The sequence below is a fragment of the Eriocheir sinensis genome, chromosome 59 (assembly GCF_024679095.1).
Source record: "Eriocheir sinensis breed Jianghai 21 chromosome 59, ASM2467909v1, whole genome shotgun sequence".
NCBI classification, from domain to species: domain Eukaryota; kingdom Metazoa; phylum Arthropoda; class Malacostraca; order Decapoda; family Varunidae; genus Eriocheir; species Eriocheir sinensis.
This window is the reverse complement of record NC_066567.1, coordinates 616,796-638,753: the sequence shown is the minus strand read 5'-3', so window position 1 is coordinate 638,753 and position 21,958 is coordinate 616,796. Positions and strand designations below refer to the sequence as shown.

At 43.9% G+C, this 21,958-nt stretch overlaps 2 protein-coding genes and 1 long non-coding RNA gene across 29 annotated transcripts; 1 reads left to right on the top strand and 2 right to left on the bottom strand.

Annotated features, from left to right (window-relative positions):
- Positions 1-625: 625 nt before the first annotated feature.
- On the bottom strand, positions 626-11,279 carry LOC126985248 (uncharacterized). The gene is made up of 14 exons (XM_050839867.1): positions 11,136-11,279; positions 10,260-10,337; positions 9,687-9,851; positions 9,348-9,498; positions 8,953-9,048; positions 8,215-8,496; positions 7,366-7,658; positions 6,911-6,977; positions 6,337-6,563; positions 5,815-5,959; positions 4,367-4,485; positions 3,687-3,844; positions 2,352-2,535; positions 626-1,656 (listed from the first exon to the last, which is right to left on the bottom strand). The coding sequence occupies exons 1-14, from the start codon at positions 11,166-11,168 to the stop codon at positions 640-642; spliced, it is 3,015 nt and encodes a 1,004-aa protein (XP_050695824.1). The 5' UTR covers positions 11,169-11,279; the 3' UTR covers positions 626-639.
- Positions 11,280-11,732: 453 nt separating this feature from the next.
- Positions 11,733-13,663, top strand: LOC126985247 (uncharacterized). Of its 24 annotated transcripts, none has more exons than XR_007738422.1 (3): positions 11,733-12,126; positions 12,208-12,307; positions 12,420-13,663. It is a non-coding gene; the product is annotated as an uncharacterized LOC126985247 (long non-coding RNA). The 24 variants fall into 24 exon arrangements; XR_007738436.1 differs by having other exon boundaries at positions 12,388-13,663; XR_007738434.1 differs by having other exon boundaries at positions 12,351-13,663.
- LOC126985246 (hepatoma-derived growth factor-related protein 2-like) lies at positions 13,143-21,299 on the bottom strand. 4 transcript variants are annotated; one of them, XM_050839861.1, is made up of 8 exons: positions 21,130-21,299; positions 20,946-20,996; positions 19,015-20,230; positions 17,495-18,355; positions 16,135-16,980; positions 15,740-15,912; positions 14,996-15,098; positions 13,143-14,120 (listed from the first exon to the last, which is right to left on the bottom strand). In XM_050839861.1, the coding sequence occupies exons 3-8, from the start codon at positions 20,204-20,206 to the stop codon at positions 14,044-14,046; spliced, it is 3,252 nt and encodes a 1,083-aa protein (XP_050695818.1). In that variant the 5' UTR covers positions 20,207-20,230; positions 20,946-20,996; positions 21,130-21,299; the 3' UTR covers positions 13,143-14,043. The 4 variants fall into 4 exon arrangements, with proteins under 4 accessions (XP_050695818.1, XP_050695821.1, XP_050695819.1 ...); XM_050839864.1 differs by lacking the exon at positions 20,946-20,996 and adding an exon at positions 20,761-20,811; XM_050839862.1 differs by lacking the exon at positions 20,946-20,996 and adding an exon at positions 20,576-20,626.
- Positions 21,300-21,958: the final 659 nt, after the last annotated feature.

The following is a 21,958-nucleotide window of genomic DNA, read 5'->3' as shown; positions in this document are numbered from 1 at the left end:
AACCTGGCACCCACATCACAGCCTTGACGAATTGACAGGGACATGTGTTTCCTGTCTAGTTCTCCTCTGCTTCTTAGTTTGCCGTGTATGGCTTTGTATTGCTTCCTAGGTCCTTCTCTGCCTGGTCCTCTCTTCTGGTTCTTCATAGTTTCTCTCCAATGGTATTAAACTATCGATCTTTCCTCAGTATCATTTTCATCCTTCTCCAGTTTTTCTTCTTCATTTCCATCACTTTGTTTTGCTTCCTAGGTCCTTCTCCGCCTGGTCCTCTCTTCTGGTTCTTCATAGTTTCTCTCCAATGGTATTAAACTATCAATCTTTCCTCAGTATCATTTTCATCCTTCTCCAGTTTTTCTTCCTCATTTGCATCACTTTGTTTTGCTTCCTAGGTCCTTCTCCGCCTGGTCCTCTCTTCTGGTTCTTCATACTTTCTCTCCAAAGGCATTTCACTATCTATCTTTCCTCACTATCATATACCGTTGCCCTATCATTTTCATCCTCCTTCAGTTCTTCTTCTGTTTTGCTTCGTAGGTCCTCCTCTACTTCACCAGGGAGGAGGTCATCTTTCCCAGGGGTAGTTTCAAGCCTTCCCACCCTTCCTTGTAGCTATGGTGACCTTTCCCTGTCTGTCTTGGTTTCTCAGCTGTCAAGGTCGTCTGCATTTACTATAAGCACCAGGGCTGACTGTCTATCCTCCTCCTCTTCAGCTGGTAGGAGGTCAACTTTCCCAGGGGTAGTTTCAAGCCTCCCCACCCTCTCCTGTTCCTCTGATGACCTCTCCTCCTCGTCGTCCTCATCCTCCCCTTCCTGCGTCGTGATCACATACGTCTCCCCGCCATCCCCGTCCCTTCCCTGGCTCATCAAGGAGTAGACGTTGCTTGTGATCTTGTTAATTGTCACTTCCGGTGCCTCCTGCCCCCTCACAGCCTGTCGCAGGAGTAGGTTAGCGTCCAGGACCTCCTCCGGGAGTTGTATGACCTGTCCGGTGGGGTCGAGGATGTACCCTTCAGGCAGGACGAAGCTTGAGGCATCCTGGGCAGGGTCGTCAACAGGCTCATTGGACGCGATCACCTGAATGGACTCCGGGAAGGGCTTCTGGTATGTCTTCCCTTGTGGTATACTCTGTGGCTTTCTCTTGCCTCCTAGCCCCCTGGTAAGCCCTCCAACCACCCCCGGTACCCCTAGGACCTCCCCTGATGCCTCGTCCTTAAGACTGACATCCTTGGGTCTAAGCTCAAGCCCAGGTTCCAAGCCTCCGATAGAACCTGAATCCTCCTTTGGGATCTTAATAGCCATGATGTCACCCCCTTCGCTACCACCTTCCCGTCTCTCCCCCCAGGCAGCCTCCTCCTCCCCCAGCAGCGACACATCCCAGGGTATGATCATGACGCATCCCCCATCGTCAGGCTGCGTTAGAAGGTACTGGCTCTCCCCCAGGCTCCCCAGGGGGTCCTCAACGTACACCTGGTCATCCATTAGGGTCTCCATGCTACCCCCGCCACCCCCGGCCCCCCCAGGCACGGCGTAGAGGGTGACCTTCCCCTCGGCCCCCCCGGCGTATAAGGCACCCTGGGGTATGTGTTTCAGGGGCACGTTAATGGGTTTCCGCTGGGCGCGCTTCTTCTTCCGGCTCAGTTGTTCCTGCACGGACTGTTCCTGTGGGGTCAATAATAGCAGTTGTAGTAGTAGTAGTAGTAGTAGTAGTAGTAGTAGTAGTAGTAGTAGTAGTAGTAGTAGTAGTAGTAGTAGTAGTAGTATGACAAGGAGGAGGAGGAGGAGAAAATTGATGAGCAGGAGGAGGAGGAGGAAAATGAAGTTGAAGATCTGCATATAGTAATAGTAATAGTAATAGTAATAGTAGTAGTAGTAGTAGTAGTAGGAGTAGTATTTCATGGACTTCCTCAAATGTACAGTAAGGGAACAAGGAAACAAGCTACAAGAGAGTATTATTATTATTATTATTATTATTATTATTATTATTATTATTATTATTATTATTATTATTATTATTTCATTGCTTTGGTTGATCCTCCAATCTCCCTTCAATTCCCTTCTTCTGTCACTCAAGTGTAAATAAATATATAAATAAAATAAAATAAAATAAAATAAAATACTATGAAACACAACACTCCCATCCCAACCTTAGCCTTCCTTTCCTTTTTTTCCCTTTAGTATTAAAAAAAAAAAAACATCCATAAAAATATAAAATAAATAAATTAAATCCCTTCACCCATAACAAAAAAATCACCATAAAAAAAATATTAAAATCCCCTTCACTCAAAAAAAATCCTTCACCCATAAAAAAAAAATAATGATAAGACCCATAAAAAAAAAACACTCCCTTCCCTCACCTTGGCCTCCTTCTCCTTCCTGACCTGCTCCGCCAGCTGATCGAGGGAGAGCGGCTGACCCGTGAACTCCTCCAGGGCGGGCAGCAGCCTCACCGCCACCTCCCGCCCCTCCTCGCTCAGCCGCCGGAGCTCACTGTCACCCACCGCGGCGGCCCCGGATGCGTTCTGGCTCACCCGGAGACAGCTATGGGTTGTGGTAGGGGGGGGGGGTGAGGGGGGTGAGAGACAGGGTGTGATGAGTATGTCTGTATGTCTGTTTTGTTTTCATTAATGTTCAATGTCAACTAATTCATTTTTATTTATTTCATTATTTATTGGGGGTTTTTTATTGTGTGTGTGTGTGTGTGTGTGTGTGTGTGTGTGTGTGTGTGTGTGTGTGTGTGTGTGTGTGTGTGTGTTGTTGTTGTTGCCATGTCTACTGTTCCATCTACTAATTCAACCTTATTTATCTATTTCATTTTATTCCATTCTTATTTATCTAGTATTACATTTATTTATTTTTATTTTTATTCTTTTTTTTTTGTGTGTGTGTATGTGTTCCCATATCTACAATCCCATCTACTTATCAACTCCTTATCCATCTACTTCATTTTCTTCTACTTCATCTACATACACTATCATTATTCCTCTACCCATCTGTTCTTACCTAATATCACTTTCGTCGAAGGATTCAGTCATGTCCTACGGTGCCAGAATTTGAGCCCCAGGGAAATTTGAGCCCTAGGGAAATTTGAGCCCCAGGGAAATTTGAGCCCTAGGGAAATTTGAGCCCCAGGGAAATTTGAGCCCCAGGGAAATTTGAGCCCTAGGGAAATTTGAACCCTAGGGAAATTTGAGCCCCAGGAAAATTTAAGCCCCAGGGAAATTTGAGCCCTAGGGAAATTTGAGCCCCAGGGAAATTTGAGCCCTAGGGAAATTTGAGCCCCAGGGAAATTTGAGCCCTAGGGAAATTTGAGCCCCAGGGAAATTTGAGCCCTAGGGAAATTTGAGCCCCAGGGAAAATTGAGCCCTAGGGAAATTTGAACCCTAGGGAAATTTGAGCCCCAGGGAAATTTGAGCCCCAGGGAAATTTGAGCCCCAGGGAAATTTGAGCCCCAGGGAAATTTGAGCCCTAGGGAAATTTGAGCCCTAGGGAAATTTGAGCCCTAGAGAAATCTGAGCCCTAGTAAAATTTGAGCCCCAGGGAAATTTAGAACCCCAAGGAAATTAGAACCCCATCACACACAAACAAACACACACACACACACACATAAAATAGATAAAATAAAAATACATAAAAATCAGAGGCAAAACAACATCGCAGAACACAGCAAGCAACACAAACGCAACACTAACTCTTTGTAGGTGAAGCTGACTTTCTCGTGAATCTGCCTAATGTGCTTGATGAGGTTGCCCTGGGTGTTGCAGGTGAAGGCGCAGAAGCAACACTTGTAAGGCTTCTCCCCGGTGTGAACCCTGAGGTGCCTCTGGAGGTGGTGGTACGTTGGGAAGCTCTGCAACGCGAGGGGAAGAACAGGGGGACGGTGAGGAACGGGGGGATGAATGGGGACAGGGTTAGGAAGACATGGGAATTGGTAGGTAAAGACATTGGTGATCCTGAATGTTCCTCTGCACCTCCTTACCCCCGTCTTTCTCTCCCTCCCTTCTCCCCCTAGCTCCTCCTCTCTTCTTTCTCTCACCCCACTTTGACCCTTCTCTTCGCCCCCTCACCCCCCTCTTCTCTCCCCAAACCCCTCCATCTCTTCACCTCCTTGCTCTTTCTCCACTCCCCTTCCTCACCTCCTTCCCTCCCTCTTCTAAATCACCTCTTACGTCTCTCCCCCTCACCTCCTCCTCTTTCTCACCCCGAACCCCTCCTTCTCTTCACCTCCTTGCTCTCTCTCCTCTCCCCTTCCTCGCCTTCTTCCTTCCCTCTGTCTCTTTCCTTCCTCCCTCTTCCTTCCCTCTAAATCACCTCTCGCATCTCTCCCCCTCACCTCCTCCTTTTCACATCCCGTCTCCTCGCCTCTCCTCACCTTGGCACACTCAGGGCATTTGTGTGTTCGTGGTCCGTGGACTTGCTGTTTGTGGACCACCAGACGGTTCTTCAGGATGAACTTCTTGCCGCACTCGTCACACTCGAACGGCTTGGCTCCTGGTGAGACGCAAAAGGCAATCCATCAACTTTTTTCCATCAGTGAAGAAATCGGGTATGTATCACGCGACATTAGCTACAGAGCGAAGATGCAAAAAGTGAAGAATGCCGAGTGTATAGGTACGGAAAGACACACAGTTACTTACTTAAAAAGAGATACAAGTTTAAATAATGAAGGTATGAACAAGGGAGGTCACAATTACTTACTTAAAAAGAGATACAAGTTTAAATAAAGAAGGTATGAACAAGGGAGGTCACAGTTACTTACTTAAAAAGAGATACAAGTTTAAATAAAGAAGGTATGAACAAGGGAGGTCACAATTACTTACTTAAAAGGAGATACAAGTTTAAATAAAGAAGATATGAACAAGGGAGGTCACAATTACTTACTTAAAAAGAGATACAAGTTTAAATAATGAAGGTATGAACAAGGGAGGTCACAATTACTTACTTAAAAAGAGATACAAGTTTAAATAAAGAAGGTATGAACAAGGGAGGTCACAATTACTTACTTAAAAAGAGATACAAGTTTCAATAAAGAAGGTATGAACAAGGGAGGTCACAATTACTTACTTAAAAAGAGATACAAGTTTAAATAAAGAAGGTATGAACAAGGGAGGTCACAATTACTTACTTAAAAAGAGATACAAGTTTAAATAATGAAGGTATGAACAAGGGAGGTCACAATTACTTACTTAAAAAGAGATACAAGTTTAAATAAAGAAGGTATGAACAAGGGAGGTCACAATTACTTACTTAAAAAGAGATACAAGTTTAAATAATGAAGGTATGAACAAGGGAGGTCACAATTACTTACTTAAAAAGAGATACAAGTTTAAATAATGAAGGTATGAACAAGGGAGGTCACAATTACTTACTTAAAAAGAGATACAAGTTTAAATAAAGAAGGTATGAACAAGGGAGGTCACAATTACTTACTTAAAAAGAGAAGCAAGTTTAAATAAAGTATGATTAGACTACGAAGAGAGAAAGAAAGGATAAATTGGAATCGGAAAACAGGAAGAAAGAATGAAAGAAAGAAAGAAAAGGAACGGAGTAATGAAGGGAGGCATGCTTCTATGATGAGTAGAAGGCTGCCCCGGGGTGCTGTCCAATCAGTGACAAGCTTACAAGACCAGCCTAGGATCCATCTACAAGCTACAAATAGACAGAGTATCAGAGTATCCTATCTCTCGGGCACTCCTCTCGACCCTTTCGTAGGAGCAGTGAGTAGCGGGCTTTTTTTTTTTCATTATTGTTTCCTTGTTTTTGCCCTTGAACTGTTTACCGTAAAAATAAAAATAAAATAAATAAAAATTAGCCACTCACCAACATGCGAGAAGAGGTGCGTTTTGAGGTTGCGTTTACACTTGAAGGTTACGCCGCAGATGGGGCAGGCGACGACGGGGCGAACCTCCTTGTGGCTCAGCAGATGTTTGCGCATTGTCTGACGTCTGTTGGTCACGAAGCCGCACTGTAAGGGAGGGAGGGAGTGAAGGAGGGACGGAAGGAAGGGAGGATGGAAGGACAGAAGGGAGGGAGAGAGAGAGGTAGGTTTGGGTGTGTCAGGGAGGGAGGGAAGGAAGGGAGGGAGAGAGGTGGGTTTGAGTGAGTGAGGAAGGAAGGAAGGAAGGGAGGGAGGTGGGTTTGAGAGTGAGTGAGTGTGACAAGGAAGGAAGGAAGGAAGGAAGGAAGGAAGGGAGGTGAGTGAGAGAGTGAGTGAGTGTAAGGAGGAAGAAAGAAAGAAAGAAAGAAAGAAAGAAAGAAAGAAAGGAAGGATGAAGGGAACACACACACACACACACACTTACACACTTACACACACACACACACACACACACACACACGCACCTGGCCACACTTGAGTTTCCGAGGGGCCAAGTGGACATATTCGATGTGCTCTCGGAGGGTGGTGTCACGCGAGAAGGTGTTGCCACAGATCTCACAAATGTAGAGCTGGACGTCCGAGTGCTTGTAGGCGTGGCGGAACATCTCGATCTTGGAGGCGGCCGTGAACTCGCATTTGTCGCAGTGGAATGGGAGGTCCTTCTTGTCCCTGTGGCGGATTTTGTGCGACTCTGAAATGACGGAAAGACGGACAAATTTGCTTCATTTATATATGGCGATGGACGGAAGGATTTGTTAATTTTTTGACGGACAGAAAATGAAGATACAGAAGATGAGGAATGCGGAGAGTCCAAGTAAGGAATGAGATACAAATTTAAATGAATAATAGAGAAAGTATGATTAAGGGAAGAAAAGGAAGAATCGCCAACTCAGGATAAAAAACGCAAAAAGTTAAGTGAATAATAAAAAGGAATAGCCAAGAAAAGAGAAGAATCGCTCGAGGAATATGAAAAATGAAGTAATTAAAAAGAACAGAAGTATAAGGAAAGTAACTTAGGTAAGGGATCCAATCACTTACTCAGGATGGAGAGAGTGGAGTACATCTTGCCACACTCGTCACACTTATACTGGGACTTGACGGCATTCTGGAAAATAAAGAATCGGAAATCAACAACCCATTACGTACCATTTCAAATCTTATGGTTATCAACAGTTAAACCCAGACCCGCCAACCCTTCCACCACTCACCTTTGTAATACGTAGTTAAACCCAAGCCTGCCAACCCTTCCAATCACTCACTTTTGTAATAGTTAAACCCAAGCCTGCCAACCCTTCCAATCACTCACCTTTGTAATAGTTAAACCCAAGCCTGCCAACCCTTCCAATCACTCACTTTTGTAATAGTTAAACCCAAGCCTGCCAACCCTTCCAATCACTCACCTTTGTAATAGTTAAACCCAAGCCTGCCAACCCTTCCACCACTCACCTTGGTAGTAGTTAAACCCAAGCCTGCCAACCCTTCCAATGACTCACCTTCTTGGGAATACTGTTGACAGCCTCCACACTGTCACACACGTACACCTCCTCCGTCTCCTTCACCGGGAACCCATCGTACGCATCCTCCTCCTCCAGTTTGATCATCGCCTCTGCCGCAACCACGTCCACCTCCTCCTCTTCCTCCTCCTCCTCCTCCTCGTCTTCCTCCTCCTCCTCCATCATGGTCTTGAGGTCTGGGTTGGGGTCGCTCTTCCTTTTGTGTATGAAGTCATCCACCGCCTTGATGCCACTCTCCTTCAGGCAGCTCTCCAGGAGGTCCAGCGCATCTCCTGAAGGACGGGAGGACGAAATAAATAAAATAAATAAATAAATAAAAGAATCAAGTCGCCACTCTCCTTCAGGCAGCTCTCCAGGAGGTCCAGTGCATCTCCTGAAGGACGGGAGGACGAAATAGATAAAATAAATAAATAAATAAAAGAATCAAGTCAATAAAAGGATAAAAGAAATAAAAGAAAGAAAAGAAAGAAAAGAATCGAGTCTATAAAATAAAATAACAAAATAAATAAAATAATCAAGTCAGTATAGAAAAAATAAAGTGAGAAAATGAAATAAATAAAATGAAAAAAAGAAAAATTAAATTAAAGCATAAAAAATAGAAAAAATGGAAAATAAAAATAAAATAAAAGGTAAAATAGTGAAATAAAATAAATAAAATATAGACAAAAATAAATCTCCTTCCTCTCTCTCCTACACTACCTCTTCTCCTCCTCCTCCTCCTCTTCCTCTTCTCCTTATTTTAATCTCCCCTCTTTATTGTCTTTTCCTTCTTTTTTTTCTTTTCTTAAACACACACACACACACACACACACACACACACACACACACCTGCATCAGAGGCCGTGGTATTCTCAGGTGCATCAATAACATTCCCAACAGGTGTGGAGGGCTCAGGGCAGGTGTAGGCAGCCAGGGGTGGGGTCAAACCTGCACCAGCGACATCGGAAACAAGACCCGACTTCGCCTCTTCCGCAGGAGGTGACGGAGGGGGTAGCGGGAGCTTGCGGGGCCGACCTCTGCGCCTCTTGACAGGAAAGGAGGATGTGGCGTTGCAGGAGGGGGGTGCGGGAGGAGGTGTGGTGTCTGTGGTGCCGGGGATGTGCAGAGGAGCTGAGAGGGATAAGGATGGTGTGGTTAGGTTAGGATACTTGCTAGCGATCTTTTCGACTTATTTTCTTATCTTTTTCCTGTTTTTTTTGCTTATTTTTCTTACTTATCATCTTCGTTTACATGTTTTCCTTTCTTGTTTGTCTTTATTTTCTTTATCTTTGCTGTCTTCCATTCCCCAGTATCTATCTTATCTTTGTTACTTGTCTTCAAATCTCATGTCTATCTTTACATCTATCTTACTTGTCTTCAAACCTCAAATCATTATCTTTTTATCTTTACTTGTCTTCAATCATCTATCTTTTCTATGTTACTTGTCCAATAATATCAAGTCTATCTTTATATTTATTTTACTTATCTTCAATTGTCTATCTTTTCATCTATTTCTTGTCCTATAATCTCAAGTCCATCATTTTTCATCTTCCACTTTTTCACAACCGTCAAACTCACTAGTCGTACCTGCGTCCCCTCCACCCCTGTCCTCTTCCGCCTCTCCGCCGTCGTACCCGAACTCCGCCAGCTGCCTGTAGTCCACTCTCTTGGTGCTCCGCCGGCCTGGATGGAGGTGGTAAGTGTCTTGTTTTATTTAATTAGTTACCTATTTTACGGAGACAGTCGAGGGAAGGAAAAAGAAAAAGAGGAGGAGGAGGATAGTCAGGGGAAGAAGGAAGATTGAGAGGAGAAAGTAAATAAAGGAAAAAAAAAATTGCTAAGAGGTGTTCCGATATGTTGATTTCAGCTTAATCTAAATTTTACTTCACCGAGACGCAAAAAAATACATAAATAAATAAATAAATAAATAAAAACGTGATACAGAACACGCCAACCATCGCATTGACCTTCCGCCCACTCACCAAATGTCATGACCTTCTCGAGGGGGGCGCCTCTCCCTTGCTTCCTTCCCCTCAAACCCCCCCTCCCTTTACCCTTCTCCTCCTCCTCCTCTTCCTTCTCCTTTTTTCCACCTTCATGAGAGTCTTCATGGGCATCTGTGGTGTGTAGGACCTGGTGGTGAGTGAAGAAAATGTTAGTGTTTATTTATTTATTAAAGGAGATGAAATGTAAGTCTGTTTCATCAACGCTCCCCATTTTAATTTTTTATTTTAATTTTTTACATCAAAGGAAACGGCTCAAGGGTAACAAAAAGTGAAAAAAAAAAAAAAATGCTACTCGCCGCCCTTTTATGAGCTTACTTGTAGAAGGTCATCACGTAGGGGGAAATCTACGGGGGTGGAGGTGGTGGTGGTGGTGGTGGGTCCTCTACCCCTACCCCTTCCTCTTCCTCTTCCCTTTCCTCTTCCCCTCCCCCTTCCCCTCCCTCGGCTGCTTCTCTGCTCCTCTGGCTGAGTGACGGACACCTGTTGCATGAGAAAATAATGACAACTAAATAATAATAATAATAATAATAATAATAATATCGGATGTAACAGTAAAAAAAAAATATGATAACTGTTTCAAGTGTCAAAAGTCCAGTTAGAACAGTTAGCTTTGCGCCACCGATGCCAGATTGTCGTACCCAAAGCATAGTATTTACCTGTTTCTGAAGCCTAACTATTGCCAAGAAACATCAGAATCTAACTCTTTTAACGATAACTATAAATTAGCCTCGTTACTGGAGCCCAGAAGACAGTTTCGGGGCAGGCAGTCGGGAAATATAATCGGCTGAGTACAACAATCAGGCAACGCTGGATGTCACGCTCAAAGAAAAATATGATAATTGTTTCAAATGTCAAAAGTCCAGTAAAAGAGGTTAGGTTTGCGCCCACCTTCTGCGACAGCTTCCTGAGGGCCTCCACGCGCACATTGTCCGGGAGAGTCTCGAGCTTGGTGAGGAGGCTGTCGATCTGGCAACACAGGAGAAGGAAGTAAATGCGTCTGCTTCAGGCTCTGGGTGGGCTGTGTGCACCTAATGTTACAAAGAGATCGTTACTATAAATATAAAATAAAAACTCAACTACTACATTTAACACACTTTTTTAAGGCAAGGAAGGCAGCTCAAGGTGGAAAAAAATAAAGAAAACAGACGAGGAGGTTACTAGGGATAACACTGACGAGAGGGCGACAAGTACTTAGAAGTGAAGAAAAGGCCTAATCCCCTTACTCTTATGACCTTGGGGGACCACTGGGAAATTGGGGTTTTGGGTCGGGGAGCAGATTTAAAATACTCCCAACCGAACTTTAACCTAACCTAACCTCTAAAGCAATATTGGAGGCGCGGGGTCAACCTCCATAGGTAAATCTTAAGAACCACCACCCCAGCCCCCCCAATCCCCCAAGACAAGCCTGGGGAACTGTGGGGAACTGGGGTATTGGGGGGGGGGGGGGAGCCCATATCACTGAAAAATGGCGGCCGGGAGTGTTACGTGGTTAGGTTAGGTTAGGTTAAATTTATTCAGCGGGAACACGCATGCAACAGTCCTCCGTCTCCAGGACAGTCATTAGGTCAGAGGGGCACGAGAGGTCAGTGTGTCACAGTAAGGGTCACAGGGGCTGACCTCGCACGGCCGTGACCTCGCTCCTCGGCGCCTTGAAGGGAAATAAACCAATATGAAAAAGAGTACTAGCAAAATTCTCCCCCGACGTCCTTTTCCTGTCTTTCGTTTCCTATTCTGATCTCTTGCTTGCTTTTTTTCTCCTCTTACCTCGTTCAGAATATTGTTGGAGTCCACGCTCATCTTCAAGGCCCGCGGGAGAATATTTTGGCACTTTATTTATGGGCATGAAAAGCTCCCCCGGGCAAATGGCGGCTTGAACTTGAACCTGGACTTGAGAGTTGTTTGGTCGAGAGTTTCGTCATTGTAACGGCACTCAATGATGGAGTTCTCTGTCCGAGTCCACAGACTAATATGTTATGAGTCTGTGTCTTGAGTCTGCTGTCTTCCTTTTTCTCTTTTCAACCAAAGTTTCTGTATTGTTCTTTTCTCTCCCCTCTCTCTCTCAACTTTATCAACTTTCTTTCATCTTTTCTCCTCTCTTTCGAATCAATTCTCTCTTCCTTCTATTTAAATTTTCCTCTTCTTTTATCAACTTTATCAACTTTCCTTCATCTTCCTTCTCCTCTATTGTAGTTCTAACCATTTCTCCCTCTCCCTCCTTTTATCAACTTTCCTTCATCTTCCTTCTCCTCTATTGTCCTTCTAACCATTTCTCCCTCTTCCTCCTTTTATCAACTCCCCTTCACCTTCCTTCTTCTCTCCTTCTAACCATTTCTCTCTTTTCTTTTTATTTAATTTTCCTGTTCTCTTTTATCACATCAATATTACAAGCAGTTCCCTTTCCAATACAAATACATAAAAGGGTCAACTATTATAACTCTCCTTAGCAAAAACGTTCTTTATTTATCAAAGTCAACAAAGTACAATATGATCATTGGTCAAAAATAGTTAGTCAATTATATTTCCATTTGTTTTATGTAGAAAATACAAGTCTCATTTTGCACAGTCACAATTTTTTTTCATGATAATTGTCAGTAAGGTCAGGTCAGGTCAAGTTAGGTAAGGTAAGGTAGGATAGGTATGGTAAGTTAGGTTAGGTTAGGTTAGGAAAGGTAGGTTTGATTAGATTAGGTTAGGTAAGGTAAGGTTAGGCGGGGTAAGGTAAGATAGGGTGGGTTGTTAGGTATGGTAAGGTAAGGTATGGTAGGGTAGGTTAGGTTAGTTAAGGTATATTGGTTGGTAAGGTAAGGTTAGGTAAGGTAAGGTAAGATAAGGTAAGGTAGGGTAGGGTAGGTTAGTTAAGGTATATAGGTTGGTAAGGTAAGATAAGGTAAGGTAAGGTAGGGTAGGTTAAGTTAGGTAAGGTAAGGCAAGGCAAGGTTAGGTAAGGTAAGGTAAGGTTATTAGGTAAGGTAAGGTAAGGTAAGGTTAGGTAAGGTAGGGTAGGTTGTTAGGTAAGGTAAGGTTAGGTAAGGTAGGGTAGGTTGTTAGGTAAGGTTAGGTAAGGTAGGGTAGGTTGTTAGGTAAGGTAAGGTAAGGTTAGGTTAAGGTAGGTAAGGTTAGGTTAAGGTAAGGTATGGCAAGGTAAGGTAAGGTAAGGTAAGATAAGGTAGGGTAAGGCAAGGCAAGCAAGGCAAGGTAAGGTAAGGTTAGGTAAGGTAGGGTAGGTTGTTAGGTAAGGTAAGGTAAGGTTAGGTTAAGGTAGGTAAGGTTAGGTTAAGGTAAGGTATGGCAATGTAAGGTAAGGTAAGGTAAGGTAAGGTAAGGCAAGCAAGGCAAGGTAAGGTAAGGTTAGGTAAGGTAGGGTAGGTTGTTAGGTAAGGTAAGGTAAGGTAGGGTAGGTTGTTAGGTAAGGTAAGGCAAGGTTAGGTTAAGGTAGGTAAGGTTAGGTTAAGGTAAGGTAAGGTAAGGTACATCATAATGGGTGCAATCCTGAATCATTTGTTACACCACTTGGGTTTCTACATATCCTGATAACATATGTAAAAAATAAATAAATAAATAAATAAATAAAAAAAGACTGCTGGGAGACTTGGCTAACAACTAGAAGGGGAAGAATGAGGAAGAATGTAATTATAGACATGTAAGGAAGGAAAGGAGGAGGAGGAGGACTAGAAAAGAAGATGGGGGAAGATGGGAAGCTGTGAATGAGAGGAAGAGAGGGAAAATAGGGAAGAAAGGGAGGTGTGAGAAAAGAAGAAGGGAGGGAGGTAGGAGGATAGACGTGTAAGGAAGGAAAGGAGGAGGAGGAGGAGGACTAGAAAAGAAGATGGGGGAAGACGGGAAGCTGTGAATGAGAGGAAGAGGGAAAATAGGGAAGAGAGGGAGGTGTGAGAAAAGAAGAAGGGAGGGAGGTATGAGGATAGACGTGTAAGGAAGGAAAGGAAGAAGAGGAGGAGGAGGAAAAAGGCTGTAGAAAAGAACAGAGGTATAAGAAAGAAGAAGAAAGGATGTAGAAGGGAAAGGAAGGGAGGAGAAAGAAAGGAGAGAAAGGATATCATAAGGAAGTATAGGAAAGAAGAGGAGAAGGAGGAAGAGAAAGGCTGTAGAAAAGAAGAACAGAGGTATAAGAAAGAAGAAAGGATGTAGAAAGGAAGGAAGGGAGGAGAAAGAAAGGAGAGAAAGGATATCATAAGGAAGTATAGGAAAGAAGAGGAGAAGAAGGAGGAAATCGACAGCCAGGAAACGCAACCAGTAAAGGAAAATGGGAAAAAATCAAATAAAAACTAAAGAAAACTGAAATATAAAAACTTGACTAATGGGAGACTTGTAAGAAATATAGGAAAGAGGAGAAGGAGGAGGAGGAGTAAACCGACAGCCTAGAAACACCCCCAGTAAAGGAAAACGGGAAAAAATCAAATAAAAACTCAAAAAATAAAAGAAAAACTAAAGAAAACTGAAATATAAAAACTTGACTAATGGGAGACTTAGCTAAACAACTACAAGGGAAACTAATGACCCTCTACACACCACCACTAAAGGAAAATAAAAATAAATAAAAAGACTACTGGGCTAACTCGAGGGGGAAATAATCAACCCCAAACTGACTCCACTACGGAAAAGGATAAAAAAATATTAAAAAATCCCGCACCATCACCGACAGCCTCGCCCAGCCCTATAGGTGTGGCCCGAGGACAATGTGGAGCTTCAGCAACTTGCACCTGCCGTCCTTCTTGATCGACACCTTCAGCCCTGGAAGAAACGCACATTTAACACACACTCACACACTCACACACAATCTTGATAATCACCAGGGAGCCAGATATCACAGAGGGGATGAACTATACGAGCCCTATAGGGAAGAGCGATCACATATTTATCGAGTACATATTACGAGGAGGTAAAATGATCAGGAGTGAGGACTATAGGAAGGAATGGTTTAACTTTAATAAGGCAAATTTCGAATAACTTGGGAAACATTTTGAGGAAGCTACGACTGTCTGTTTTTAGTCTGGCAACACTGGTGGGAATGTTGATCTCCCCCTCCTTCTCTTTCTTATGCCTGTATCTTTGCCTCCTATATTCTTCCCCCCCCCCCACACCCCCACACACACACACACACACACACACACAGACATGACGCTACCAGAAAATATATTCACGTTATTTTTATTTCTTATGTTATATTTATAAGTTGGCGATAGTTACGATGACGCTTCAGATGTGTCATTGCTGGTTATTGTGCTTCTGGTCATGTTGTTGAGAAGCTATTTGAACCAGTGGTAATTAGATGATGTAGCTGTCTTTTGCTTTCTCTCTCTCTCTCCTTTTTTACAGTAAGGAAGGCAGCTCAAGGCAAAAAATAAAAAAATAAATAAAAAAATAAAATAAACACTGCTCAAAATGAAGGAAAAAAGAACAACAGGCTGCAGAGTGATCAATTTTGGGTGCAGATGTGTCGTGATACTTGAATTTTTTTTACAGTAAGGCAGACAACTCAAGAAAAATATAAGCATACACAAAAAACAACAAAGTCCACCATACACGGCTCCGAGCGAAAGAAAACGGAACGTGGGGTCAGTTTCAAGAGGTGTCAGTACTCTGCTACTAACAACTATCTCACTTACGTTTATTTAGCTCCACTGTGTTCCTTGGCTTGAGGGTGAAGGATGCGTCAGAGTCTTCGTTGAGGCACTTCAGGCTTCCCAAACCTTCGATAACATACACGGTCTGCAAGAAGGGGTCTGTTTTTTAGTCTGGTAACACTGGCGGGAATGTTGATCTCCCCCTCCTTCTCTTTCTTTATCTTTGTTATGCTTCCATCTTAGCTTTATATATTCTTTCTCCTCCTTTCCTTTCTTTCTATATCTTTCTTTTTTAGTCTGGTAACACTGGCTGGAGTGCTGATGTCCCCCTCCTTGTCCTTCTTTTTCTTTGTTATGCTTCAATCTCTGCTTTCTATATAATTTCTCCTCTTTCTTTCTCCTCCTTTCCTTCCTTTCTAACCCTTCTTTCTCCTCCTTTTCTTTCTTATACCTTAATTCTTCCTTTCTACATCCTTTCTCCTCTTTTTCTTCCTTACACCTCCATCCTTCCTTCCTTTTTCCTCCCTCTCTTCCTCTCATTCATTCACATCTTCCTTCTTTCCTCTATTCTACCTTTCTACATCATTTCTCCTCCTTTCCTTCCTACCTCTTCTCTCACACCTCTCTGTCGTTCCTTTCTTTTTCCCTCTCTTCCTCTCATTCATTCACATCTTCCTTCTTTCCATTCTCTCTGCTTCCTACTCCTTCCCCTAACTCTCCCTTATATCCACAGTCTCCCCTTCACCCCCTACACTCACCACAATCACTACTATAAAAATGGCTTACCGTCTTGCGCGTGGTGTTCCAAACGACCTGACCCCACTCCAGGAAGACGAACCCGGTGTAGATGGACTCCTTCTCATTCCGCAGGCCCTGGGCGAGGTAGCATCGGTAGGTTGACCTCTCGATGACCGTGAACTGAGTGTCCTTGAACTTCTTGATTTGCACCACCATCATGCCTGGAGGGGTCGCGATGGGTAGTTGGGTTATGGTAGTTTACTGATTGTTATTATTATTATTATTATTATTGTTATGAAGGTTATGTATGTAGCGAGTGAGGTTTGTCCGAGTGACCCCTTAAGAAAGCCTACCAGCGCTACAGCCATCAAACACACACACACACACACACACACACAAAAAGAGGAAAAAGAAGGAAAAAAGAAAGAGAAATAATCACCCACCTCCTTTTGTCCTCCTCCTGAACGTGCTTTCCTCCTCCACTGGCGTGTCGAGGAAATCATCTTGTGGGGAGAAAAGCTGCCTCTTCGATGGGGACTTGACGGGGGAGCGATTTGGCGACCAGGCGGCGAGGAGCTCCTGTGCGTTGACCCGTCCCTTGGCTCTGGACGGGCTCAGTGCGGGGTGCCTACTGGTCCCATCTCCCGTGGACTTTATCGGGGAAATCTTGCGTCTTCCTTTACGAGTCGGGGCTTTAGTTGATTTCTCGGACTTGTTTTTCCGTTTCGCCGCCCCAGACTGCGTTGCGTTCCCCCGTTTGGGTTTATCAGGAGACCCCACAGTTAGTTTCCCGGTGTCGTCCTTCCGTTTCGCCGCCCCAGACTGCGTTGCGTTCCCCCGTTTGGGTTTATCAGGAGACCCCGCAGTTGGTTTCCCGGTATCGTCCTTCCGTTTCGGTGACCCGGAAGACGCGATTCCCGTTCTCTCTTCACTCGGTTGACCCTGAATCGTTTCCTCATCCCTGGTCTCTTTCGGTGCGTTTCCGAGACGGTCTTTCACTGGCGACCCCACACCTGTTTTCCTGACCTTATTCTTCCCCTTCAGCGCCCTAGAGAAAGGTGCATTTCCCAGGAGGTCAGCCGTTAAGGTCACCCCAAGGCCCAGCTGACTCCGACAAGCCATACTGCAATCCACCACCCTGCTCTGGATGCTCTGAAAGTCCGGATCTTGCTTCTGGTGGATGATCTGCACCTCGCCATCCGCCTGCCTTGTCACCTCCACCTTCTCGAAGTTCCAGAATTCCAGCGGTTGCATCCGGACGCGTGTGGAGCGGCGGCAGTTTTGTGGAGCTGTGGAGTGGCAATGTGGAGTGTTAGGGGTGGAGTGAACCATGTGGGGTGGATGGAAAGCAAGGTAAGGAGTGGAAGGTATGAGGTAATATAAGTGGAGGAGATGTAAGGTGGAGTGTTAGGGGTGGAGTGAACCATGTCAGGTGGATGGAAAGCAAGGTAAGGAGTGGAAGGTATGAGGTAATGTAAGTGGAGGAGATGGAAGGTGGAGCTGTAAGTGGAGTGAAGCATGTGGAAGATGAAGAGAATTACAACACACATTATGGTATGGAAGAATGCAAGTGGAGGATGTGGAAGACTGGGAAAGGAGCGGAAGGTGGGGTGGCAAGTGCCGCGACCCATGTGGAAGAAGTGGATGATAGCACACATCAAAAACATCAAACACAAACATTTCACAAGAAGCTCAGAGTAAAAAAATCCTAACAAAAAATGCTTAAATAAAAACATAAACAAACATTGCTATTATTATTATGAGCAAACAACCACAAAAAACAAAATGCCGGGAAATAGTTACCTCCCAATCTCGTGTTGTCTTGCGTTGGGTTAGTTCTCCTCTCTTGGTCTGGAGGGTCGGACGGCACTGCTCCGGAAGGCGTCTCTCGTGCAGGTCCTCTACGTAAGGCATCACTGTTCACTCTCCTGGCTGTGGTGTCGTCCGTGTCACTCCCTATGTCACTGTTGCCAACACTCAATGGCTTGGTTTTTTTCTTGCGTACATCCTTCTCCTCCTCCTCCTTCTCCTCGTTTTTCTTCTTCTCCCGTTCTTTGTTTCTTTCTGTTTCTTGTTCGTCCAGTTTGTTCTTCCTCTTCCTCTGTTCTTCTTCCTTCATCTTATTTAGCTGGTTCTCCGTTTCCTCTCTCTCCTCCTCCTCCTCCTCCTCTTCCTCTTCTTCCTGTTCCTGCATCTTCCTATTCCTCTGCAGTTCTCCTTTCTCCTGCCTCTCCATCTCCTTCCATTCCCCACCCTCCTTATTCTTCCCCTCTTCCTCCTTTCTCTTCCTCAACAATTCCTCTTTCTCCCGTTCTCCATTCTTGTCCGTTTCCTTCCTCTGCCTCTCCCCCTCCTTCCTCTTCTGCTCCCGGTCCTCTTCCTCCTCCTCTGGTATTGTCACCATGCTGGGGTCCAAGAACATGCTGCTAACTTTTAATGCCAGCGGAGGGGCACGTCGGCGGAAGGGCGGATGTGGCTTCTTGAAAACATCGAGAGCAGTGCTGGAGAACACATTTTGGAAGCTGGGTTGCTCGTAGCCAGTGATGTTACTGGTGATGTTACTGGTGATGTCCCTTGCAGAGGTGAGGTTTGGGGTGCCTGTGGTGGTGTCCCTGGCCTGGTGTGGGGTGGTGTGTGGGGTGGGGTGAGGTCCCGTGGGGTGTCCTGCAAGAAGGTGTGTGTGTGAGGGTTAGCGATGCCGTGCGAAAGACCGAGAAGTGACGGTTATTATTATTATCAGGCTCCGTAAAAGTGCATCAAAGGGAAACTAAACAAAAATGAGACGCAAAATAAATGAAGATAAGTGTGGTAGTCAATTTAGAAGAATAAAAAGAAATAAAACAAGGGGTGGAAAGACATAGAGGAAATGGATAGTTTAACCCAGTAGCAGCGGGGATCATGTTTCTTAATGGTCCCTCCAAGTGAGAAAAATGAGAAAAAATCACCCCTCACACAAACCATTTCATAATATATATCAAAGCATTTGTGATCAGATTATGCATTATTTTGGGGGGATTATATCATGGCCCGTCGCTGCTAAATTTGGCCCGTCATACACAGTAAAGCCACAAATTTGGTAAAGCCACAAATTTGGCCCGTCGCTGCTACACGGTAAAGCCACAAATTTGATCCGTCGCTGCTACTGGGTTAAAAAAAAATCCTATACTCAGGTTAAATTAACAAAACTAACCTAACTTCAAACATTTGGCTAAGAAAGTTACTTAAGTTATTGCATGAAGTAACTCCACATGCTAACAAATTGACCACTGACAACCTAACCTAACCTAACCTAACCAACCCACACCATAACATAGATCACTTACTAGGAGGGCTGGAAGGAGGAAGGCCAGCTGTAGTGTCCCCCTCCTTGTTAGAGTACTTCAGATCCAACCCTGCAAGTATCGGGGGGACTTCACCATTTAAACCTTCACCAGAGGGAGTTGGAATGCTTGCTGTGTCCTTCGTCTGCGGTTCCTCATGCTCCTTCTGCTTCCTTCCCCTTTTACTCTGCGAGGATGTTGGTTTGTCACTGCTAAGCCATGAGTTACCGTCCAGTTTCCGTTTTCTTTTCTTGTGTGGATGTGTTACGCCCTCCACATCCACCCTCGCAGAATCCTCACCATTTGAGTGTTCTTTATCTCCCACATTTCCGTTCTCTTTGGATAACCTCGAGCTGTGTCCCTGTTCGTCACTGAGAGTCAATCCTTGGGTGTTCCGTATGGGTTCCTGATTGTTAGGTTTTGACGGTAATTTGATGGTACGTGTGTGTTCATCAGAGTGCGTTGTAAGCTTATCCTGGTCCTCTATGTTTTTGAGTCTCGATCTCTTCCCTGGTGGCTTGGCGGGGCGTGCTGGGTCTTCATCAGTGAGCCTCGTGACCTCCTCCTCTGCCTCTCCGTTCTCAAGTCTCCGTTTCCTTGATGGCTGCGAGGGATGAGTTGATTTTGGGAGAGTGGGTGCTGTGTTGTTTTTCCCTGGTAACGATGCAAGGGTGTGAGCTCCATTATGAGGTCTGGCGTCATTAGTTTCTGTCTTCTTTCCTTGTGGTTCAGAGGAGTGAGCTGTGTTATGAAGGGTGGATCTGGCAAGGTTAGAGTCCTCCTTTGCTTGTGAGGTTACGGAATGAGATGTAGTTTGAAGCATACGTTTTGCATGGTTAGTAGAATCTTTCTCCTTTCCTTGTGACTTTGAGGAATGTGTTGTAGTTTCCCGAGTTAGTGTTGCGTGGCTAGAATCTCCCTCCTTCCTTTGTGATTTTGTAGAATGAGTTACATTTTCAAGCGTCGTGTGGTCATTCTTCCGTGTCGCAGTCTGGTTTCCCTTTGTCCCTTTAGAGCGCTTGGGGGTGACCTGGTAGCTGCGGGAGAAAGGCTGGAAGACTGAGCACCGCGTCAGCTCGGACTGATTGTAGGTGACGATCTCACTGACCGAGTCCTCTGGCTTCTCAAAGTTCCAGAATTCAACCGGCCGGATCCTCCTACGCGATGAGCAGCGGATGTTTTGCGACTCATCCATTGCCGTGGTTGTGGGTGTTACGATCTGAAGGGAAATAAAAGAAAAATATACGTTAATAAAAAGAAATAATAATACTAATACCAAGAGCATGTCAAAGCACGTCAGGTAAAACTGTGAAGTGAACACCTGCTAATCACTTCAAACACCTCTAAACAAAACAAAAATAGACACAGGATTTACTTACAGGTTATTTAAACACTTACATAGACGCCCTAAGTTCCGTATACCACTGTCACTGAAGGAAAATAGCCCCTCAGTTCTAAGCATTGCAAGAAAACGTAAAAAAAATATTGCAGTAAACCCCCACAAAGCTAGACTAAGCAACTTCAAACACTTGTACACTTAAAACTAGACATGGTATTTACTTACAGGTTACTTAGACACTTACATAGACGCCCCAAGTTCCATATGCCACTGTCACTGAAGGAAAATAGCCCCTCAGTTCTCAGCATTGCAAGAAAACGTTAAAAAAATATTGCAGTAAACCCCCACAAAGCTAGACTAAGCAACTTCAAACACCTGTACACTTAAAACTAGACATGGTATTTACTTACAGGTTACTTAGACACTTACATAGATGCCCCAAGTTCCATATGCCACTGTCACTGAAGGAAAATAGCCACTCAGTTCTAAGCATTGCAAGAAAACGTAAAAAAAATATTGCAGTAAACCCCCACAAAGCTAGACTAAGCAACTTCAAACACCTGTACACTTAAAACTAGACATGGTATTTACTTACAGGTTACTTAGACACTTGCGCAGAGCCCCCAGGTTCCATATGCCACTGTCACTGAAGGAAAATACCCACTCAGTTCTAAGCATTGCAAGAAAACGTTAAAAAATATTGCAGTAAACCCCGACAGAGCAATACCAAGCCACTTCAAACACCTCTACACAAAAAACTAAACACATTATTTACTTACAGGTTACTTAGACACTTGCACAGAGCTCCCAAGTTCCATATGCCACTGTCACTGAAGGAAAATAGCCCCTCAGTAATTAGCATGTCAAGAAAATGTCAAAAAATTGTTGCTCTGGGCGGACTTGAAGACTTTTTTGGCGGGCCACTGTTGCCACAAGCTGGGCGCGTAAATACTGTCAAATACCTCAAAAAACAGTTTAATTTGGTGTTTGTAGCTGTTTTTGAGTTTATTTTGACACTATTTGTATTTTGTTTCATATTTAAAGCAGTTATTGAGGCCGAGAAATAGGAGGAAGAATTTTAAATGTGGTATTTCTCTGTTATGTCTTCAAAAAACAGGTTAATTTAGTGTTTGTAGCTGTTTTTATCTTTCTTTTGAGATTATTTGTATTTTGTTTCATATTTAAAGCAGTTATTGAGGCCGAGAAATAGGAGGAAGAATTTTAAATGTGGTATTTCTCTATGTTATGTCCTCAAAAAACAGCTTAATTTAGTGTTTGTAGCTGTTTTTGCGTTTATTTTGAGATTATTTGTATTTTATTTAATATTTAAAGCAGTTATTGGGGTCGAGAAGTGTGAGGAAGAAATTCAAATATGGCAATCATCATATATCTATTTGTTCTGTCCTCAATAAACAGCTTAATTTAGTGTTTGTAGCTGTTTTTACCTTTATTTTGAGATCATCTGTATTTTATTTCATATTTAAAGCAGTTATTAATTAGGTTCGAGAAGTATGAAAAAGAAATTAAATTGTGGTAATCATCATACTTATATGTCTACGTACTTTGTTCTATCCTCAATAAACAGCTTAATTTAATGTTCCTAGTTCT

Bases quoted from the DNA above. Each gene is read 5' to 3' on its own strand.
- LOC126985248 (XM_050839867.1), bottom strand. From the start codon at position 11,168: ATGAGCGTGGACTCCAACAATATTCTGAACGAG. The intron at 9,049-9,347 runs GTGAGTGGGCGG...ACCTCCATCCAG, and splicing joins CGAGAAGGTCATGACATTTG to GCCGGCGGAGCACCAAGAGA. The intron at 1,657-2,351 runs GTGAGGGAAGGG...TTGACCCCACAG, and splicing joins GGAAGGAGAAGGAGGCCAAG to GAACAGTCCGTGCAGGAACA.
- LOC126985246 (XM_050839861.1), bottom strand. From the start codon at position 20,206: ATGGATGAGTCGCAAAACATCCGCTGCTCATCGCGTAGGAGGATCCGG. The intron at 18,356-19,014 runs GTAAGTGATCTA...ACCTTCTTGCAG, and splicing joins TCCTCCTTCCAGCCCTCCTA to GACACCCCACGGGACCTCAC. The intron at 16,981-17,494 runs GTAACTATTTCC...GCCACTCCACAG, and splicing joins AGACAACACGAGATTGGGAG to CTCCACAAAACTGCCGCCGC.